Source organism: Hypomesus transpacificus, chromosome 18, assembly GCF_021917145.1.
Source record: "Hypomesus transpacificus isolate Combined female chromosome 18, fHypTra1, whole genome shotgun sequence".
Classification (NCBI taxonomy): Eukaryota; Metazoa; Chordata; class Actinopteri; order Osmeriformes; family Osmeridae; genus Hypomesus; species Hypomesus transpacificus.
The window spans coordinates 2,559,669-2,580,523 of NC_061077.1; the positions used below are offsets into that span (position 1 = coordinate 2,559,669).

Genomic DNA, 20,855 nt, shown 5'->3' on the forward strand with positions numbered 1-20,855 from the left:
ATAGTAGCCCTCTGTGTGTGAACTGTGGTACCTGAAGTGGAAGTCGGAGTCAGACAAATTTCGATTTATTATGAAACATATTTGCACATTTTGAAGATGCTCTGTAGGCTATAATATTCTGACCAATTGAGGGAGGACACAAAGGGCAAACTAAATTCTACTACAATCTTCATAATAATAAAAACTGTTACGGATTAATCTACTTGGCGTATTTTAAAACCTAATTGATGGGAGTCGATAACGTTTTCAAGTTGGTCTGACAAAATACCACATTTCCCATGCAACACAAGGCTCGTCTCCTCGTTTTTCTCGCGCATCAGCTGTAGTTGTTCATGGAGCGCGCGGAGAGGCAGCTAAATCTTTTTTTGCGTTTTGGACGTCCATATGGACGTCCATAGACTGACGGCGATGGCTGCTGATCTTTGCATGGATGGACGGACGGCGATGCTGTTCAGAGTGCCGTCCATAGAGGGAGCATATATTTTGGACGGCGTCATAGCCGTCCATACGGACGGCGATGCTGTTCAGAGTGCCGTCCATAGAGGGAGCAGATATTTTGGACGGCGATGGATTAGCAGGGACGTCCCTCGTGCCGTCCATAGAGGGAGCAGATATTTTGGACGGCGTCATAGCCGTCCATATGGACGGCGATGCTGTTCAGAGTGCCGTCCATAGAGGGAGCATATATTTTGGACGGCGATGAATTGAATGTTTAGCAGGCTGTTGAGCTAACAGAACTGCCGAAGGCTACCATAGCATGTAGCTAGCTACATTAACTTTGGATGACTCAATCTTTTGTCAAGTTAATTTGTATGAATTGCATGTTAGTGCAATATTTACGCCTTCTGTTTTTTTACATAATCAGCAGTATGATCTCATGACAATATAGACTTGAAAAACAATATGTTATGGTTTGGGTTTGCCTATAGGCTACATATATTTTAATTATTTCGAGAATTGTTAATAAAGACTCATTTAAAATTTTAACATTGTGTTATGACCCTATGAAATACAATGCCTTTTAGGGCTTTACATAATCATCAGTATAATCTCATGACAATATAGACTTGAAAAACAATATGCCTATGTTATGGTTTGGGTTTGCCGAGATATAGGCTAGGCCTGCATATGTTTTAATTATTTCGAGAATTGTTAATAAAGACTCATTTAAAATGTTAACATTGTGTTATGACCCTATGAAATACATTGCCATTTAGGTCTTTTAAACCGTCAGTTTTAAGTGTTTTATGGGTGGATTTGGAGCCACCAGTCAGTAGCTCCAATGTTGCGCACGAACCACTTTGAGCGGAGACAAATGCAAAACGTAATAGCCTATGGGCCTAACACTCCAAATTTTAAAATTTTAAATGAGTCTTTATTAACAATTCTCGAAATAATTAAAATATATGTAGCCTATAGGCAAACCCAAACCATAACATATTGTTTTTCAAGTCTATATTGTCATGAGATCATACTGCTGATTATGTAAAAAAACAGAACGCGTAAATATTGCACTAACATGCAATTCATACAAATTAACTTGACAAAAGATTGAGTCATCCAAAGTTAATGTAGCTAGCTACATGCTATGGTAGCCTTCGGCAGTTCTGTTAGCTCAACAGCCTGCTAAACATTCAATCCATCGCCGTCCAAAATATATGCTCCCTCTATGGACGGCACTCTGAACAGCATCGCCGTCCATATGGACGGCTATGACGCCGTCCAAAATATCTGCTCCCTCTATGGACGGCACGAGGGACGTCCCTGCTAATCCATCGCCGTCCAAAATATCTGCTCCCTCTATGGACGGCACTCTGAACAGCATCGCCGTCCGTATGGACGGCTATGACGCCGTCCAAAATATATGCTCCCTCTATGGACGGCACTCTGAACAGCATCGCCGTCCGTCCATCCATGCAAAGATCAGCAGCCATCGCCGTCAGTCTATGGACGTCCATATGGACGTCCAAAACGCAAAAAAAGATTTAGCTCCTACTGAGCGCGCGACTGCGCAACTTCCAAGTGTGACGGGACCATGAGAAAGACAGGACACATGTTAAAACTGTATCAATGGGTTGCCGATGAAAAATGTTTCTATTTAAGTGGAATTTTTTCTACGGCCAGCGCTAAGCAACGTTTTCCAAACAATCCAGAGTTGCAAGAATTACTTTGGCTACCATTTACCAAAGAAACCATACTAGTTTAGTGGCGTTAGTTTACCACCCATCTCCCTTGTGGGTCTAGTTGGGTTGACGAAAAGTGCCAACGCCTTTCAGTCTCTCGGTTACTGGCTGAGGAAGTTCACGCATCAATAAAAGCGTTATTATTTCGCTAACCTGTGTGCACAGATTTTTGACACAGGCATTTTTGACATAGGCACAGGCACATTGTTGAAATGGGTTGCACAATTAGCGCTGAGGATAAAGCAGCTGTGGAGAGGAGTAAAATGATTGATCGGAACCTACGAGAAGATGGAGAGTTAGCATCCAGAGAAGTTAAACTACTGTTACTTGGTAAGAGCTGATTGTCTTAATTTAACCTACAAGGAATCTCTGGCCGAAGGCAATTTTTTAATGTGCCTGCATTTGTCATTTTGTAAAGTTGCAGTTATAAAACTACGTGCCACGATACTTTGTGAAGTTCCATCCGAAAGTCCGTCAATGTGAAGGATGGGGTTTGGAAGTTGCAAAAATTATCTTGATTTTTTACAGTTTCTCACATTCACATTCCGTAATTATTTAAATAGTAGCTAGAAAAACCTTTCTCTGTGTATCCCCTGACATGTTACAACTGCCAGTTTATCAAGAGATGGCTGTAGCTAACTGTTTAGGTGTCAGTTTGTTCAAATGTTGTAAAGTGGTCAAGAGAGGGATAAGCTGTTAAAATATCGGTTACCTGCTTACTGGTCACCCTGGTCACGTAGTGACCTCACAGACATTACGGGTATGGCCTGTCTACACCCCTGTCCAGGATTGAGGATATTTAAAAGTTATTTTGAAACCAGAAATGAAACCTTTATGCATGGAAGAGAATGCATGAACTGCCAAATTCCTCAGTGCAGTGGTGCTAAGGGGGCTGGTGGTGATGTGGTGTGTAGTCTCAGTCTAGAGAATATGGTTGCCAATGGATCCACCCAGCCTCCACCAGGATGTGAATGGATCCCCTTGTGAATGCATTGCTGTCATCACAGGTTAATCTCTGAGGAGCACTGATAGTAGGAAGACACTTTACAAAACAGTAGTGACACAACGATCCCAAATAGACTATTACATCAAATGGAAACATTCTTGTGGTTTGACAACAGGGTGTAGAGGGGAAAGTGATTTTCCATTAACTGCCCCAGCTCCAATGCCTGTGTTAGAGCAAGAGGATTCAGAAAAAACACAATGCCCTTTGGCTGCTGCTCTCCACACCAAACCACAATGTTGGAAGCCTGAAAACATTTCCAAACATTATAATCCTGACCTCGAATGGTGATTTTCAAGTATCCATCAAACATTCTTGCAAAATGAGGCTTTCACTGTGGTTTTGACCCCCCCCCCCCCCACACACACACACACACACACACACACACACGCACACACACACAAAGGGACCTGGAAAAGGCATATGCTTAAAGTAATTATTATTTTAAATACATAGCATGAAGCCATTAGTGCTGTTTATGAATGTGGGTGTATGTGGGAAGGTGGATACATTGATGACCATCCATCCATGTTCTCTTACACAACTTCTTTTTGCAGTAATATATTTGAGTGATGAGAGATGATTCTGTATTTCATGTGCAACAGTATTGTTATGTATATACTAGGCCTATATATATATATATATATCGTTTTTTTTTTATCACTGAATCTTGAAAACCTGATGGCCATTGGCCTGTTTGTAACATATACTACATGAATGTATGCATCTCTATCGCATAAATAATTTTACATTTACATATAGTCATTTAGCAGTCACTCTCATCCAGAGCAATTTACAGTAAGTACGTGGACATTCCCCCGAGGCAAGTAGGGTGAAGTGCCTTGCCCAAGTACACAACGCCATTTGGCACGGCCGGGAATCGAACTGGCAACCTTCAGATTACTAGCCCGATTCCCTAACCGCTCAGCCACCTTTCTCCTGGAAGTTAACCTGGGGTTAACCAACCTGGGATTAACCAACCTGGGGTTAACCAACCTGGGGTTAACCAACCTGGGATTAACCAACCTGGGGTTAACCAACCTGGGGTTAACCAACCTGGGATTAACCAACCTAGGGTTAACCAACCTGGGGTTAACCAACCTGGGATTAACCAACCTAGGGTTAACCAACCTGGGGTTAACCAACCTGGGATTAACTAACCTGGGGTTAACCTGTTGTTAACCCACCTGGGGTTAACCTGTGGTTAACCAAACTGGGGTTTACCTGGGTAACACCTCTTTTTCTGTTCCTCCTTTTCTGTCCCTCTTTTTCAGTTTCTCTCTCATATATATTTAGATACTGTTGTAAACTTTCTACGTTCTACAAAACTCCTATATGTTTATCATATGCACCACCCTGCCATAGTAAATTCTTTGTTTTGCAAACTTACTTGGCGAAAAAATCAGATTCTGATTGTTTTCTATTCATCCAGCTGGAGGGAGTAGAAAGGTGGATGTGGGATGGTGGAATGTTTAGATTTCATACAGTTCCCTGAATAAGCAGGTTCAGTTTTATGCCGTTTTTGCCGTCAGCCAGCACAAAACAATACCACTGTGGTGTCTTTGGTGATGGAAACCAACTTACTCTGTGCTGTGACAGAGTTTTTTATACAGACAGTTTTTTGTAGTGATGAAGGCCCCTGTGTTATATGAACTTAAGTTAAAACAGTGTTGGCCTGCCAACATTGTTTAGAAACTAAAATGCATTTCCTCAAGCTTTGTTTGATACAATACTCATTGGGAACCAAACATGTAGGATAGTATTTGGGTCTGTATTGTGTCATTTAGCATCCACAGCATTATTGTGCCATGCAATTCTACTAATCTTCTGAGCATGCTGGTGCTGAAGGAATGCCTACCTTTCTCAAATCAATATATCTCTTATAGTTGTTATAATTCAGTTGTGTAGACTCCATGATGTTTGCTTATCCAAGCCAAGCTCAATGTGCAGAATGTTTTACTTGAAACTGGTGTCCATATCTCTTCCAATACCCCACCCATACACCATTGTTTTTAAATATTATTGTGGACAATTCTGTAAACAGAGAGCTTGTCTTTCAGGTGCAGGAGAATCCGGGAAAAGCACAATCGTGAAACAGATGAAGTAAGTTCACTTATGGCAGCATGTTGGCAGCATTTTACATTCTATCAAGCTCACACACAAACATGTGACTGTCCCCGTATCTGGGATGACCGTGACACATGCATGCCACTAAGTATGTTCCAATTTCAGCTCTCTTGTTTGAGCGCCTAATGGTGCAGGAAGGATAGCCATCACAGCCGAGTTCATCTCTGTTCAAAGTGCTGTAGAGGCAGAGATATGGCCTCATTTGGCGCCACTCAGGCAGAGAAGGAAGCTCCTCTTTTACATAACAGGCTACACAATGGCCACAAAGGCCAGCCATAGCCTGGCAGGGCCTGAATAGTCTCTCCCGGATTCCCACATTAAGCGTGCACATTCACCAATGCGTAAACTACCTACACTATTAACAGACCGTTTGTTTTCTAAATCACCTCGTCCCAGATGAGCAAACAAAACAAAATGTGTTCAATTTGTCAGAAACAAGAATGACTCCTCAGTGTTATACTGTTGATTTCCATAGGATTAAAATTGTTCATACTAACTTTGTTTCCACTTAGAATCATTCATGAAGATGGCTACTCAGAAGAAGAGTGTAAGCAGTATAAAGTGGTGGTCTACAGTAACACAATTCAGTCCATCATAGCCATCATCAGAGCCATGGGGCGCCTAAAGATCGACTTTGGAGATTCCATACGAACGGTATGTTTATGTTGCAGTATCAGCCTGTCTTTCATGTATGGCCGATGACAGTTTCTTTAACAACAGTGACACAACTTGTTTTAACACAAGCACAGTTTCAGTCTATAAGTCTGAAATGCAGCAGAGTCAGAGTTAGCCACAGAGTCTTACGAATGGGAAATGTGTGTTGCCAGGACGATGCCCGTCAGCTATTTGCCCTCGCTAGCTCGACAGAGGAAGGGGTGATGTCTGTAGAGCTGACCGGCCTGATCCAGAGACTGTGGATGGACGGTGGGGTCCAGGCCTGCTTCATCCGATCCAGGGAGTACCAACTCAACGACTCTGCCTCATAGTATGAGCTCACTAGTGCCTCGTCGACACATTAAAAAAAATCTCAAATTGAATGTGTGAGCTTCAGTACATATGCTTGGAGATTGGTTATTGACTGAAACTATGTACAGTTGCAGTACTGGAAACCTGGGCCAAAAATGCATGTGTATTTTGTCCGAGTGAAGTATTGAATCTTGTGAAAATTGTGAAGTTGTGGCTAACTTTGGCATCTATTTTTCACATACCATGACGAATGTAGGTTAGAAAGAAGGTCATGTCTTTATTTTGGAAACACAGTCCTTGTCTTCCTTGTAGGTGCAATCTGTCGACACTCCTAGTCTAGGGAAAACTCTGGAGTCAGTCAGGGCATACAGTACACTCTGTTTTCACTCAACCTCACCAGAGGCCAATGTTTATCATCCATCAAAATAAGAGCCCATATTTAGCATCACTTATCACTTCTCACATAGTCCTCCGTCTCTGCTATCTGTTTTTAAAGAACATGTCCTCCAGCTCATCAGACCAGATTGTCTTGTCTTGAGGTTATCCTACTCACTGTTATGTCTTTGCATAATTACTGGGTCAAGGAGTTTATCCTGTGTTTTGCTTTCACCATTGGTGTTTCCATGAATTTGGTGAGTCATAAACTGTCAACCTCCTACTGTGAGAGGCTGTGGTTTGATTAAAACCTCCAGTCATCCTCGTGTGTCTGTCTTTGTTCCCCCCAGCTATCTGAATGACCTGGATAGGATCTCCCAGCAGAGCTATGTGCCCACCCAGCAGGATGTCTTGCGGACCCGCGTTAAGACCACCGGCATTGTAGAGACCCACTTCACCTTCAAAGACCTGTACTTCAAGTCAGTACACCGTCTACTCACCTTTCTCCTAGTCAATACAAGTGAGCCTTTGGTGGTGTCATACTAGTTTGGTTATCTGCCCTGTGGATTTACCTAAAATTAGGTCCTTCTGGCATTCGGCATTGGCTTCCTAGGCTTTTTTTTAACATTCAATAATCAGTAAACAAAAATTGAATTAATTAGTGCTTCAGTTTAGTTATCTGTGGTTTAGATATTATTAATCGTCAAAAACCAATAATAATATAATTTTTTACTACAGGATGTTCGACGTGGGTGGCCAGCGTTCAGAGAGGAAAAAGTGGATCCACTGTTTTGAGGGCGTCACTGCAATCATCTTCTGTGTGGCCCTCAGTGACTACGACCTTGTCTTAGCTGAAGACGAGGAGATGGTGAGGAAAAGCCTCTTTCACACTGTCCTGTCCGTATTTTATGAAGACGCATACAATAGGGGTGGGGAATCTTTTGGGAATCTTTTGGTACCTCACGATTGTACATGACAACAGTCTTGATTCTTGTCGTTTCATTCATCCCACAGAACCGTATGCACGAGAGCATGAAGCTCTTTGACTCCATTTGCAACAACAAGTGGTTTACAGACACGTCTATCATCCTATTCCTCAACAAGAAGGACCTGTTTGAGGAGAAGATCTGCCGGAGTTCCCTCAACATCTGCTACCCAGAGTACTCAGGCAGGACACAATGACCCTCCTGAAACCCACAACCAAGTTAGAAGCCTTATGAAGTCTTCATAAACCCTTCATAACAAAGAGTCATCACATTGTTTATGCACAAATGTTGTGTGACATTTGGATGGAAAAGGTGGTTAAACACTTTGCATTTTGTAGCATAAATTACCTTCAGTTTCGAAGCATGGGTTTATGAAAGCTACATAATGCAGTGTGTTATTTTTGTGCCTGTTACATTTACGCATTCTCGCTGATATTAACTGTTGTGAATAACCATATGCTGCTGAATAATTTACTCATGCGTTATAGAGGTTAAGTCAAAATAGAAGCCTTAAATATTCATGTTACTTCCCTGTTGTATTAAAGGTTTTTCAAAGCTTGTCACTTTGAATGACCCAGACCTTTCTCTTGTTCCTGATGGGGTCAGACACCAACACTTATTTTTGGACTAGAAACTCAGGGGGATTCATAGCATTCAGTTCAAAAATTCATAGCATTCAGTATTTGTTTTGAAATACAGGCATACTGGAAAAGATGCCCATGTTCATTATTCAGAAGCAACCTTGCATTTGAAGGACAGTATATAGTCACAATATACAACAGTAATTGATTTGTCTTGGATTTTTGCCAAATTTACTTTAATCTTGTGTGAAATCTGAAAATACTTTTACAGTGCTGTGAATAAACCAGTGACCTCCAAGCGGCCTTTCAAAATGACTTGGCTTCTCCCCTGTCTCTAACAGCCTTTCCCACTTGCTCTCTTGCCCATTGCTTCAGGTGCAAGCACCTATGAGGAAGCAGCAGCCTACATCCAATGCCGGTTTGAGGACCTGAACAGACAGAAGGACTCCAAGGAGGTCTACACCCACTTCACCTGCGCCACGGACACCAAGAATGTGCAGTTTGTCTTTGACGCCGTCACTGACGTCATCATTAAGATCAATCTGAAGGAGTGTGGCCTCTGCTGAGGTGCAAGGACCAGCAGGTCAGACACTTTGACATAAAACAGATATCTAGAAATAAGATCCATGTTAATGTAATCTAAGTAATCTTCCCCTCTTCATTCTCAATGTAGGTTTGGTGTGGAGACCTGGGAGTCCAGGCTGAGAAATGACCCTGGGCAGTCTGCAGTAAATGATCTGGAAAGTAAGGATCAGAGTGTTGGCATTGCCATGCTGCACGCGGGACCGGAATACTGACAATTGCCTCTTTTATTTTGCCTTTTTTTTCTCACAATTTTTCCTGACAGTGGTTCATAGTCTTGGCTCACACTAAGCGGGGCAAATCTGTTGGAGAAACTAGTAAAGCAGTCACTGTGGGTTGGTTTGGAGCCTTGACATGTTCATGGCTGTGGTGCCAGTAACAGATTAAATGCAGATTATTCTCATCCCAGTGCTCACGTCTGCTCACACTCCTTTACACAAGGACCAAAAACAGGAGGCTGATCATTACACTGATGATCTCTATACCATGACAAGTTTGTGCATGTTTTGCACCAATATGATGCTTGTACTTGATAATTTTTGTCCTTTAAAAGCCTTTATAAAGTATTTGTAGATGAATGTTTGTACAGTTATTTATACAGTAAATTGTATAAATAATCCCTATACATTATTAGAAAACATTATGAGGGTAGCCAGCTGATCAAATGGTATTTTCGTGTCCCCACAAACTTGACCAATATCTGCTATCTTTTTACAAATCCATTTGTTTGTAAAAATCGAGTTAGTTTCATACTTTCGTAAATGGCTTATAATGGATAGTGATTATAAAGTGTTTAACCGAAGTATGTTTTATTATTTCTTCGGTGGTTGGGATTCCAACTCGCAATGTATTTTTTTTAATACCCAATCAGACCATGTCTAAAGATGGGACCCTTGGTTTTAGATGTCTTTAGAATTTTAGAATGCACTTGGAAAAAAAAAACACCTAACCGTTGTGTGAATGCTATAATGTATGTATTGATAGGAAATTAATTTTAATTCATTTTATGTACATTAGTTTTAACCTGTTAGGTGTGGGATTTTAAAGTGGTTTTATGAATTCAGTTATATTTTACCCTCCTTGCTATTTACAATTAGAAAAGGACCACATTCTTATAGAACACTATTTTTATAATTTGGGTGCAATGCTCACTATAAAGCACAATTTTGTGTGGAAAACTTTAAAGTAAGATCTGTGTGGATGAATGTGAATATTCCCTCAACACTTTAGATAAATCTAGCCGTAGGAAATAGTTTGACAGTCACTGCTTCATATTTGAAAAAGATTTGTTTTACAAAGAGGATTGTTACAATAGGAGTCATTGTGATCATGCTTCAAGGCTCATAGCCCATAAAGTACCATGCCTACATGTTCAAAATAATGTTGCCAAGTAGCATCCCAAAAATGTGATAACACTAACATAACTTCCTTTTCAGAAGCAAACTTTGCATTCCTACAGATGATATTCAACTTAATTTGACTTTGCACAGATTGGATTGTTCATCTAACACTATTAAATGATGGCACAAAGATCTTAGCTCTTCCATCATTTGTTCCTGTCCCTCTCACAGCAACCAAATCACCAGTGGAAATATCCATGTTTTGTGATTCTGTTGTGTTCCCACTCAGCTTAACCTTTTGGGCTGGACCCACAGCAAGGTAAAGCCCTCTCACCCAAATGGAGTAGACAAGCAGGTCATGCAGAATAGGAACAGTAGTGCAGGCCTCTGTGACGCAACTTCCTGTTTCAGCTGCACTCCAAGCGCTGTCCCATCCATACCGCTCTGGACCCCACAGAAATACACTACTGAAAGATACTGTCTATGGACTTGTTTTGCATGCAACCTCTGCTTTCTTGTTCCCCCTCTATTTAACAGTGTTAACAGCGTGGTCAGTAAGGTTCAGTGTCTGTTTCAGCTACTTTGAAATGATAAACAGAAATTAAGTTAATGCATCTTTTATTTCACGGCTCTACAATTCACAAAAAAAAACAGATTTACAGATTCCAGCTTCTTAACAAAGCGACGTGGCTGTAGTATTTCCTTCTTTCATGGTATTCCATATTTGTAAGTTGACTTTCAAAATATAGGGATTTATCTACTCTTATTTACAAAGTATCTAATTTACCTACCATGTTTCATCCTTTAAAAAGTAGTGTTTACATTAAATGTTAGATTGTGTAATGCAACACATTCAAACTATTAGAATAGTTTGAATTAGAATACAGTTTTGTTTGAAATCTGAACATATGTACTTGTACTTGGAATATCTGTGATACCTATTTAGCAACTTTAACAAGTTAAGAAAGTGAGACCACAGAGACTACTGTACTTCAGACAAGAAACAATGCTGTAATGTTGCTATTCAAAGTAATCATTTTTCTTTGTCAGGATTCGACAGGATTTAGATTTCTGTCAGCACAGAAAAAACCCTCAAATTCAATTACTTTTCTTAAAAAAAAAATTACTGCATGGGCATAAGGGTATTGGGACTTGTTGGTTGGTGTTTCAATCCAGTTGGACTTTGAATGCACTGTGTAGCAGAGTCATACATGAGAATGACGTGAGAGGAGTATCGGTAACCCAGGGCCTCTCGTGGGATCAACAACGTTTATGTAGCAGCCAGACGTCCTGGTACTTCTCTCTGTGCTCCACACCGGTACAGCTCCCAAACAATGCCAATGTGTCAGGTGAAGGTTAAAGGAAGGGAAAGATATTCTAGAGGAAAACAAAAGATAAAAGTGACTTTACAATGTATTTAGATTCTGCATATCTCTCTTTAATTTCCCAGGAATGTTTTTGGTGAATTTGTTTTTGAATGGTTTCATTCAAACATTTAACCAATTTAGAGCATTATTACACTGCACTTTATTTCAGGAAATATTTGTGTCATTCACTGCGATTTCCTCCAACTCATTTTAATGAAAATTCTTCATATAATTGTAAATCTTCTAAACATGATAGTAGGAAGAGACAGAACCATGCAGTTGAAGCAATGTTTAATTATTACAATGTTTGATGAGATCCACCTCACCCTCAGCTGCCCCAAAGGGTCTCAATAGACTGTGTAGTACGAGCAATGTGAGGTTTGTAGCTTAGACCACATATTGTTGCTTGGCAACTTAGGGGACCAGACATTATAATACTGTATGTTTTTTGTTTAATGGCCATCGGTCTGCAACTTGATCTGGCCACAGCTGAGCCTCATTACACTAAACCCCAGGATACTGTAGTGGTCACTACTCACTGGTGTCCTGTCCGCCAGAGGGAAGAGCATACCTTTTTTTTTTTTTCTCAAGCCGCTCAGAAAAGGCCACAATCCTTTAGGTTTTTGATGATGACGTCTGTCACGGCTCCGAACACAGTATCGATGTTCTTTGTGTCCACGGCACAGGTCAAGTGGGAGTAGATTTCTTTAGTGCCCTTTTTCATGTTCAGCTCCTCAAACTGTGACTTGACATAGGAGCAGGCATCGTCATATGTGTTTGGCCCTGTAACAGACGAAAGGGTCACGTACGGTCAGTTGATTTTGTTGTTCTGAATGTTGTGTTTATAGAACACAATTTTTTGGTGTAAGGATGATTTAATTATGGAAGAGGAGTGGGTAAGAACAACTCTGTTACTGTGTTTACTGCATTTTGTCTACTTCTTTCCTCGAGTTGAAACTGCATTTCACTCACCATCATAGTCTGGGAAGCAGATACTGAGGTGAACCTTCTTGATCTTGTCCTCAAAAATATCCTTCTTGTTGAGGAAAAGCACAATGGAGGTTGATTCAAAGAACCTGTGGTTGCAGATACTGTTGAACAGATGGAGAGATTCGTGCATGCGGTTCTGAAAAGATAAAAAATAAAACAAGTTTCGATGACTTCTTTCACTTATTTCCATAGATCAGTGAGGCACAATGTTCATCCCAACTCACCACTTCCTCGTCCTCTACCAGCACCATGTCATATGCACTGATGGCTGCACAGAAGATGATGCCGGTCACACCCTCGAAACAATGGATCCACTTCTTCCTCTCTGACCGCTGGCCACCGACATCGAACATCCTGTCCATCAGATATACCCAGCACATGAGTGAGCGGACAGTGACATCAGACAAATAACAAATAACACTCATATTAGGCCTTGTCGATATAAAATGATACACGCACAAAAGGGGTGGAGACTCACCTGAAGTGCACGTCTTTGCAGAAAAAATGCTCCTCAACAATACCAGTGGTCTCGACTCGAGATCGCAGCACATCCTGGTCATTGGGCACATAATCTGGCTTGGTGATCCGGTCCAGCTCACTGAGGTAGCTGTGGGAGACTTAACGTTAGTTATTGGCTAAACTTAGTTTGTTTTGTTTTTTACACAACTTGGACACAGTACATAGTTCTGTAGAAGTGTAGTGTAGTGTAGAGTGTAGAGCAGTTTGTATTGGGACTGGTCACGTGTATTCACTCACTAGGGTGCAGAGCTATATAGCTGATACTCAGCAGCTCTCTCAAAGCAGGCCTGCACACCAGGGTCCTTCCACAGCCTCTTGATGACTTCAGCCAGCTCAGTGGGCATTGTTCCTGCTTCAGTGGAGTCTGACAGGTTATGCAGCTTATGGCCGTCTTCCTGCATTCCAAACAGACCGATGTTAGCCTCTCAGCAAGTCACTACAGCAACCCTATTGCAGTTCTATCATCAACTCTAGATTGATTTACATTTAGTCGTTTAGTAAACGCTCTTATCTAGAGCGACTTACAGTAAGTACAAGGACATTCTCCCAAGGCAAGTTGGGTGAAGTGCCTTGCCCAAGCGCACAACGTCATTTTAGGCGGGAATCGAACCAGCAACCTTCTGATTAATAGCCCGATTCCCTAACCGCTCAGCCATCTGACCCCACTTCATACAGTTCCCACAGTTTTTACTTTGGATTTTCTCCAGGTTTCTACGAGGCTTTTCTCTGCAGGAAGGCTTGGTGTGTGGCTAGGCCTGTACTCACAGCTGCAGCTGGTGATCCATACTCGATGCCCAACGTATCCATGCCTCTGATGATGGCCAGAGCAGATTGCAGGATGTTGCCATAGATGATGCCTCGAAACCCCAATTTTTCTTCTTTCGTATAACCACCTTGATGAAGAATCCTTTGGAGGAAGAGACAGGGATGACGTACATTAACATTTAAGGTTTTTAATTAGTAAGAAAGTACCAAAATACTGTTACAAATTTGTGGGAACAATTTAAATAAAAGGCTAAGGCAGATACACAGAGTTTTCTGTAAGTCAGACTGAGTTGAATGCTACCAACTAAAGCTTAGAGTTGTGTAAGCATTTGGATGATATGTCCAACAATCAGGACATTGCATATCAAATAGTTGATGGCTCACCCCTGTGTGGCCTACAGTACATACAGCATGGTACAAATCAAGTCAGACATTTAAGACTGAATTTTACTAAGCATTTTCCTTACTTCATTTGCTTTACAACGGTGCTTTTCCCTGCCTGACCAGCACCTGAAAGAGAACGTAAACAATGTCAATGAGAGACTTTTCTATAAATAGATTGTGCCCAGTCAATGCTGGACTGTGGACGAACAGAGTTTACTGTAATGCAACCAGCTTAACGAACAAGGAAAACCTGCCCAGAATTTACAGCTAAGGACAATGATGATGGCACAACGTAAATGCTGCTTTCTTAAGAAATGAATGTGTAAGTTGCCCACGTGGATGTGTATTTCTTAAAGTGACAGTAGTGTAGATAAGCCTTTATTAAAGAGATCACTGACATTGAGACTACCCTGGGATCTCTCCTCATGTTATGCTGTAACTTTTCTGGTTGGTGCCGAAAATGGCTGCCTAGGTAGGCTCTCCTGCCAAAGTAAATTCCTTTTCTGTGCAAACTTTCATGGCGAATAAACACCAATTCTGATTCTGATTGCCTGTCAGAGCTGCACTGACAAAGAGGGATACGAGCAAAACCAAGTCTGATTATATCTAGGTCTCTTGCAAATTCTGTATCCTCCACCTTTTTGACTCACTTCCTCAAAATGTTTTCCTGGCTTTAGCCAACCTACCCTCTACAATCCTACTCTGCATTTTGAATATTGACAAGACAATCCCGAGGTATGAAGGTTAAAGCGACTCTGCCGTTAAAGCTGGTTAATCCCGCCTTGCAATTGGGTTTTTTCCCTGAATTACCCCTGGTATTCTGTCTTGACCTTTCTCCAAGGGTACTCCTGTCACGTCAGTCTCATGTACGACCCTGCTACACCGTGCATTCAATGTCAAACTAGATTGTAACACCAACCAACAAGTCTCAATATCCTTATGGTCCTGCAGTCTAGTTGTTTAAGAAAAGTTATACATTTTGAGTTTTTTTATAGGGAGGCATGGCATTTTAATCATGATAAGCATTGTCTTTAACCCCTGAAGCTGCTTGTATGAAAAAGGGAATAGTAGCATCACAGATCCTGACACTTTTTAAAAGATTGCTTTGACAACTGTACTGATCTACACCCTGTCAAATCCTAACAAGGAACAATTATTACTTTAAATAACAACATTACTGCATTGTTTCTTGTCTTGAAGTACAGTAGTGTCTGTGGTCTCATTTTCTAAACTAAACATGAAACCTTGTTCCACTTCCTGTCTCATTTTGTTGATTGTGGGACTACTACTTACTGTACCATTGTCATACACATCATCACTTCTCCCTACTCCCAATCTTGTTTTTGCTGAACTTCAATATCAGTATGTTAAAATTACAGTCATTTTACGAGTAATAGCGTGCATGTTTTGAGAGATGAGTAAGTGTCTATTATGATTTCTGGGTTATTGGATTTCTGTCATGGAGGAACCAAACAAGAGCTTACAATGGATCTGTACTAAATCAGTAAGCCTAATCGGATTGCTGTACCATCGCCCATGTCCAGTGTTTCAGTCAGACTTTAAGTTGTGACATTTTAAGTGTAGATGTCCAAGAAGTCAAAGATGTATCAACACTTTGGCCAATGATCATGCATCATTTGTTTAATGAGGAACTGAAAGACAATTTAGTAATGTAATTATGTAACTAACAACACACTGTTGTATTGTTTTATAGATTTGTGAGTGGACATGCCATATTGAACAGTTGCTCTCGCTAGAGACTATGCTAATATCACTTTTATGATAGAGAACAGTCTTTATTAGTACTTTGCCTGACTGCATTCATAACTGCATTGATACTTTGTTTGCCTACATTATCACGGTCTACAAGCTGTATACATTTTTTGTAAGGCTAAACACAAATCAAGGTTTATGCACCTGATGGTTCAGAACTTAACTTTCTACATAATGCAATTTACAAACATGTTTCTGCGAGGCGTTTGCTTCCAAAGTGATTAAATTGTTAGAGGGATTACAGGACTTGCTTGTCAATTGCATCTGACACTTCCAAGTGATGAGAAACCCAACGTCCACTTCCTCACCTATTTCTCTCTGTTATAAACCCGATATTAGTCCCCCAAATTATTTAAAACTTTTCTGGTCTCAATTTCTTGTGCCTGTAAAAAATGTTTTAACTCATTTCCTGTTAAGAATATTTAACAGAACTAAAAAGCATCTCATAATCCTGCTATCAAATCGCTCCTGAGAAACTTTGCTTCTGGCCTTGAGCATCTTGGTTTTTGGGCTTTGTTTTTTAACAGACAAAGACCATTCTTTTACTTTTACCATTGTCCAAGAATTTGTCAGCATTTTTTTTTTTTTGCTATTTTCTTTTGTATTTTCCAAGTTTGCCTGAAATATTAGTGTGATTTTTCAGAGTTAAAAGATCTAAAAAAAAATATTCTTTACTTTTTCTTTTTTTTTTCTCAAGTGTGAAAATGTGTCTGAAAAGGCCAAGACAGCGATATCTGATATCTGGAGAGTGTGTACACTTACCAAGCATTAATAGCTTGAATGTCTTAGAATCCTTGTCAGCATCTTCCGTGAGTTGCCTTTCCAACTCCCTGGCTTTCTTTGCCAATTCCTTGTCCTCTGCACTGCCCATTTCTTCCTCCTCATCCAAATCAAGGTCCTCGAGGTAAGACATTTTGACGATTCTCTGAACTTAGCTTACAGAGAAATGGGTTGCAGACACTATTCGTGCTGCAAATCAATTTCCAAATGGAAGGGGATTGCCCGTCTAGGAAGTGCTTGCGCGTTCCTGGTGTCTTCAAATTCTCAAACACTAAGATGATCAGGTAGTCACTTCTTAAGGGTCAAGACGTAATAGTGTCCGGTCTCTGTTCAGATGCAGGACGCTCTCTGTAATTCACCCTCCTTAAACCCCTTATGTCTTAGCTTGGGGATATCAGTGCCCTTTCCTGATTGGCTAACCATTCCAATTAGGGTAATAAGAGCATAAGAGAAGGTTGTAAAAAAGAAAAAGAACACACGCCCATTTTTGTCTTAATTTGATCTACGTGTATTGGACACCATGTAGTAGACCCCAAATGACCACAATATCAATAAATGCTTCACATTTATTTTTCATGTATAATGCTCACTAAAAAAATCTACACCCACTTAAAAAGACTTTCACCTTTTAACAAATGCTCATCTTGACTGCCTCAGGTTGCCTTCTGCACAGGTTTTACTAGAGAATGTTTTTGTACTTAGTTAATCCTTTTATCCTGGCAGAAAGTCCTTGCTGATTAGAAACAGAACACTAATGATGCCGTTGGCATTATACTTCACATGATAGGGGTACTTTTCTTCGAGTGATGTGTTGTGGCACAGTTGATTATTGTGAAATTGAGCATTGCGTGTTGTCCAAAAAAATCCCACCTTCTGTTACTTTTTCAAGGCACGCAAAAAACACAAGTAATTTGGCAAAGTTTTTGTGTATACTGATAAAGTATTTATGCAGAGGGAGTTTGCCAATTTTTCGTCTAATGAAGATGCTCGATAATATGATTATTACCAGCTAGAACACTGCGATCATCAAATGCAGGCCTATTAGAATTCACCAGAAGCAGTCATAAGAAGATTGGTGATTCGACCTTTGCTAATAATGCCCCAAAACTATGGAACAAATTACCCATAAATATTAGGGAAGCAAACAGCTAGACATTTTTTTAAGACAGCTTAAAACCTACCTTTTTACCGAAGCATTTAAGTAATTTTATCTCAGAAGGGTTTTACTTCTTTTATTTGTTATATTATTGTTGCCATTTTAATTATTACTTTTATCACTCGTATTATTGTTTTTATTTTATTTATGTAAAGCACCTTGAGCTACAATTCTTGTATGAAATGTGCTTTATAAATAAAGTCTTACTTACTTACTTACTATTAAATCATCTGGGCACAACTGGCTGGCCACTTGGGGGTGAATAACTTGTTCTGAGGATAAGAACTAAAAAATCTGTTAGCATTTTTTGCAGTCGATGGTAACAGTTTTCCCTGGAACTTAGATTATGGTTACTATCACAACAGACTACTCTTCATCCTTTTATAGCTAAGAGTTTAATTGAAGAACAGTTCATACAGAATGTGAGCCTTCAGTTTGACCGACTGTCTCGGTATCACTGTATCCATTTTCAAAATCTACTATTCCATACCTACAGCAGTTTCCTTATTATGTTTGCCGGGTTGTTCATTTGCTCTTTGAGTATTTCTTTTTTAAATGAATGGATTCTCTATTTTCACTTTGTCAACATTATAGATTGTAACTGTGTCTCCGGCATTATAAGCTTTTCAGGAATAGCTCAGTCAGTCAGTCACAGATGCAGCCACAATGACGTCAGAATCAAATAGGCTCATAGGATATGTGGAAGACTTACAGATATCCTGACCCAACAAGAGGGTGGAACAATAATACATTTGAATACATGAGGATACAATATATAATACATATTCATGGTTGCAAAACTACATGGACTAATATCATATTATTGTTTGACAAAGTTCACTTAACAACTATGAAAGACAAGCATACCCAAACTTATAAATTCATCACACATTTTGGAATGAAGAACTTACTCAAATGAACTCAAAGTTAATTTAAACTTCATTCCACTTTGTGACGTTATTTATCTTAACTATATGTGTTGGGTCATTAACGGTCTTGCATAAAATTCTCTACGTCTATGTCCTCAGAAGACCTCAGTATTGTCTAAATATATTTTGCACACACGTTAACTGTGAAGAAATTAACTGTAGGCAAGACATCTCGCAGTCAACGCTCCCCATTTTAGCTTACAGCTTCCCTCCCTTTCAGCTCACTGTTTGAACTCTGCTCTGGCCTCAGACTCAGTTCCAACATCTACGTCACTCTGCCTAAGAAGCAACTCTAATTGCCTGTGGCAGTTTTCTTGAGACCCAAATCCCTAAATGCTTTCAAGCAGAATATGGCAAGCTATTTATGGCAAACCTTCTAGTCGTAGTGGTCAATCCCATTAAATCCCATTAGTGTCTCGCTGGCATGAACTGGCTTCACACAGTCCCAACAGCACTGATCTGTTGACGAGATTACCCACAGATCAACCCAGCGTGGGTAGGGCAGAGCTTAAACTGGAGTGGCAGATGGCTTCTTGCTGTCTCTTGGTACAGGTAGCCAAGCAGGGGACCAGGGTTGGGCCTGGCTACTGGGGGTACACTAGAGTCAACAATAAGTCCCTGAAGAGGGAAGTTTAAAGATAGAGACAGTCAAACAAGTTGTTTGGGGTTGTTTTCAGAAAAAGCAGTCCTGCCAAGCTTTAACATTGTCACAATGTCTGTTTTGCGTATTCTGGTTTAAGATTTGGGCTAGTACAGTTCTTGGTGAATGTTGTGGAAGAATTCTGTTTAAAAAAGTTTACAGTGTAATGGTTTGTTCAGATGATGTTTTTACAGCATGGCTAATCCCTAGCCAACTCTGTTATAATAGCCTGTCAGTGGTTTAGGCCAGTGATGAGCTTGTGATGAGCTAGGCCTATATTTCTTTGTGCCATGCTTTTCATTAGCCTACGTTAAATACAGAGCCATAGAGAGATGGTTCTCTCTATAAACTGTAAACTATGAAGTGTTATGTAGGTTATAAGTTTGATCTATAGTTGTTTATATTCTGGCGGATAAGCGTGTCCCGTTTTTCATGGCAGCTAATGGCTGATAGCTATCAGGTCCATATGTGGAAAAAAAGTTTAGAAGAAAAGATTTACAAACCTTTTTGTGAAACCTTTTGAAACTCTTCTTTTTTTTTTACTTTCTTACAAAAAATATTTTATAAACTACATTCATATATGTAAAAGTACAATACTTATTTTTTTGTTTTTGTCATATGGGTTGGGTAACATAACACCTAGCATACTAAAAATAAGGCCGATATTATTATCAGTCTGACGACAACCTTTTGAATAATGTTTTTTTTGGTATGTAGCCTACTATTAGAAGCACAATTTCTTTAAATAAAGTATTTCAGATTTATGTAAAATTGTTATGGTGCCATTCTGTTGTGTTGTGATTAGTAGGTCTATCTTTAAAATAATCTAGAACTGAGACACTGTAATGTTAGTAATGGGTAGTGGAGACAGATAAAAAATGCATGCTATTCAGATGTGGTGTGTGTCTGTGCTTCATGCCACCCCTGCATAAATCAGTGACCCTGCGTGCGACTTGGAAGCCCAGCAGGCCAGGGTCTTTGTAGTCTATTTCGACCAAGGAGTTAATCCATAATGTTGGTTCATGACAGGGCAGTAGCCAGACAATGTTAACATTTGGGTTTTAGCCCAATCCTAACATCTGACCTTGAGTAGTCTGTTCTTAATTTAATCTCTTATAGGGACAAAGCCTACACATATGGAAGGTAGATTTTCTGTGTACATGTACAGCCTAAGTATCTGTAAGGTCAAGAGGTCCTGCAGCGAAGCCTCCACTGAGCAGAATATAGCACACAGCCCAGAGAGTAAAGAGACTGTGAGGCAAAACATGTACAAACTGGGACTTGAATGTAATTAACGACCACTTCAGCTGCTGAATGCTCTAGTGTATCAGTGCACAGACCACGGAAGCAATTCTGTGCATTCTATATCTGTACTGTCCAACTCATGTATTTAAGCATGGCTGAGAGAC

At 40.2% G+C, this 20,855-nt stretch overlaps 2 protein-coding genes across 2 annotated transcripts; one reads left to right on the forward strand and one right to left on the reverse strand.

Annotated features, from left to right (window-relative positions):
• Positions 1–1,991: 1,991 nt before the first annotated feature.
• Positions 1,992–10,662, forward strand: gnai3 (guanine nucleotide binding protein (G protein), alpha inhibiting activity polypeptide 3). The gene is made up of 9 exons (XM_047040603.1): positions 1,992–2,513; positions 5,247–5,289; positions 5,826–5,967; positions 6,141–6,298; positions 7,005–7,133; positions 7,393–7,522; positions 7,669–7,822; positions 8,597–8,804; positions 8,895–10,662. The coding sequence occupies exons 1-8, from the start codon at positions 2,396–2,398 to the stop codon at positions 8,785–8,787; spliced, it is 1,065 nt and encodes a 354-aa protein (XP_046896559.1). The 5' UTR covers positions 1,992–2,395; the 3' UTR covers positions 8,788–8,804; positions 8,895–10,662.
• Positions 10,663–10,730: 68 nt separating this feature from the next.
• Positions 10,731–17,073, reverse strand: gnat2 (guanine nucleotide binding protein (G protein), alpha transducing activity polypeptide 2). Its single transcript, XM_047040915.1, has 9 exons — positions 16,704–17,073; positions 14,252–14,294; positions 13,785–13,926; positions 13,257–13,414; positions 12,979–13,107; positions 12,725–12,854; positions 12,483–12,636; positions 12,082–12,293; positions 10,731–11,520 (listed from the first exon to the last, which is right to left on the reverse strand). Exons 1-8 carry the CDS (start codon positions 16,852–16,854, stop codon positions 12,106–12,108), a joined length of 1,095 nt encoding a protein of 364 aa, XP_046896871.1. The 5' UTR covers positions 16,855–17,073; the 3' UTR covers positions 10,731–11,520; positions 12,082–12,105.
• Positions 17,074–20,855: the final 3,782 nt, after the last annotated feature.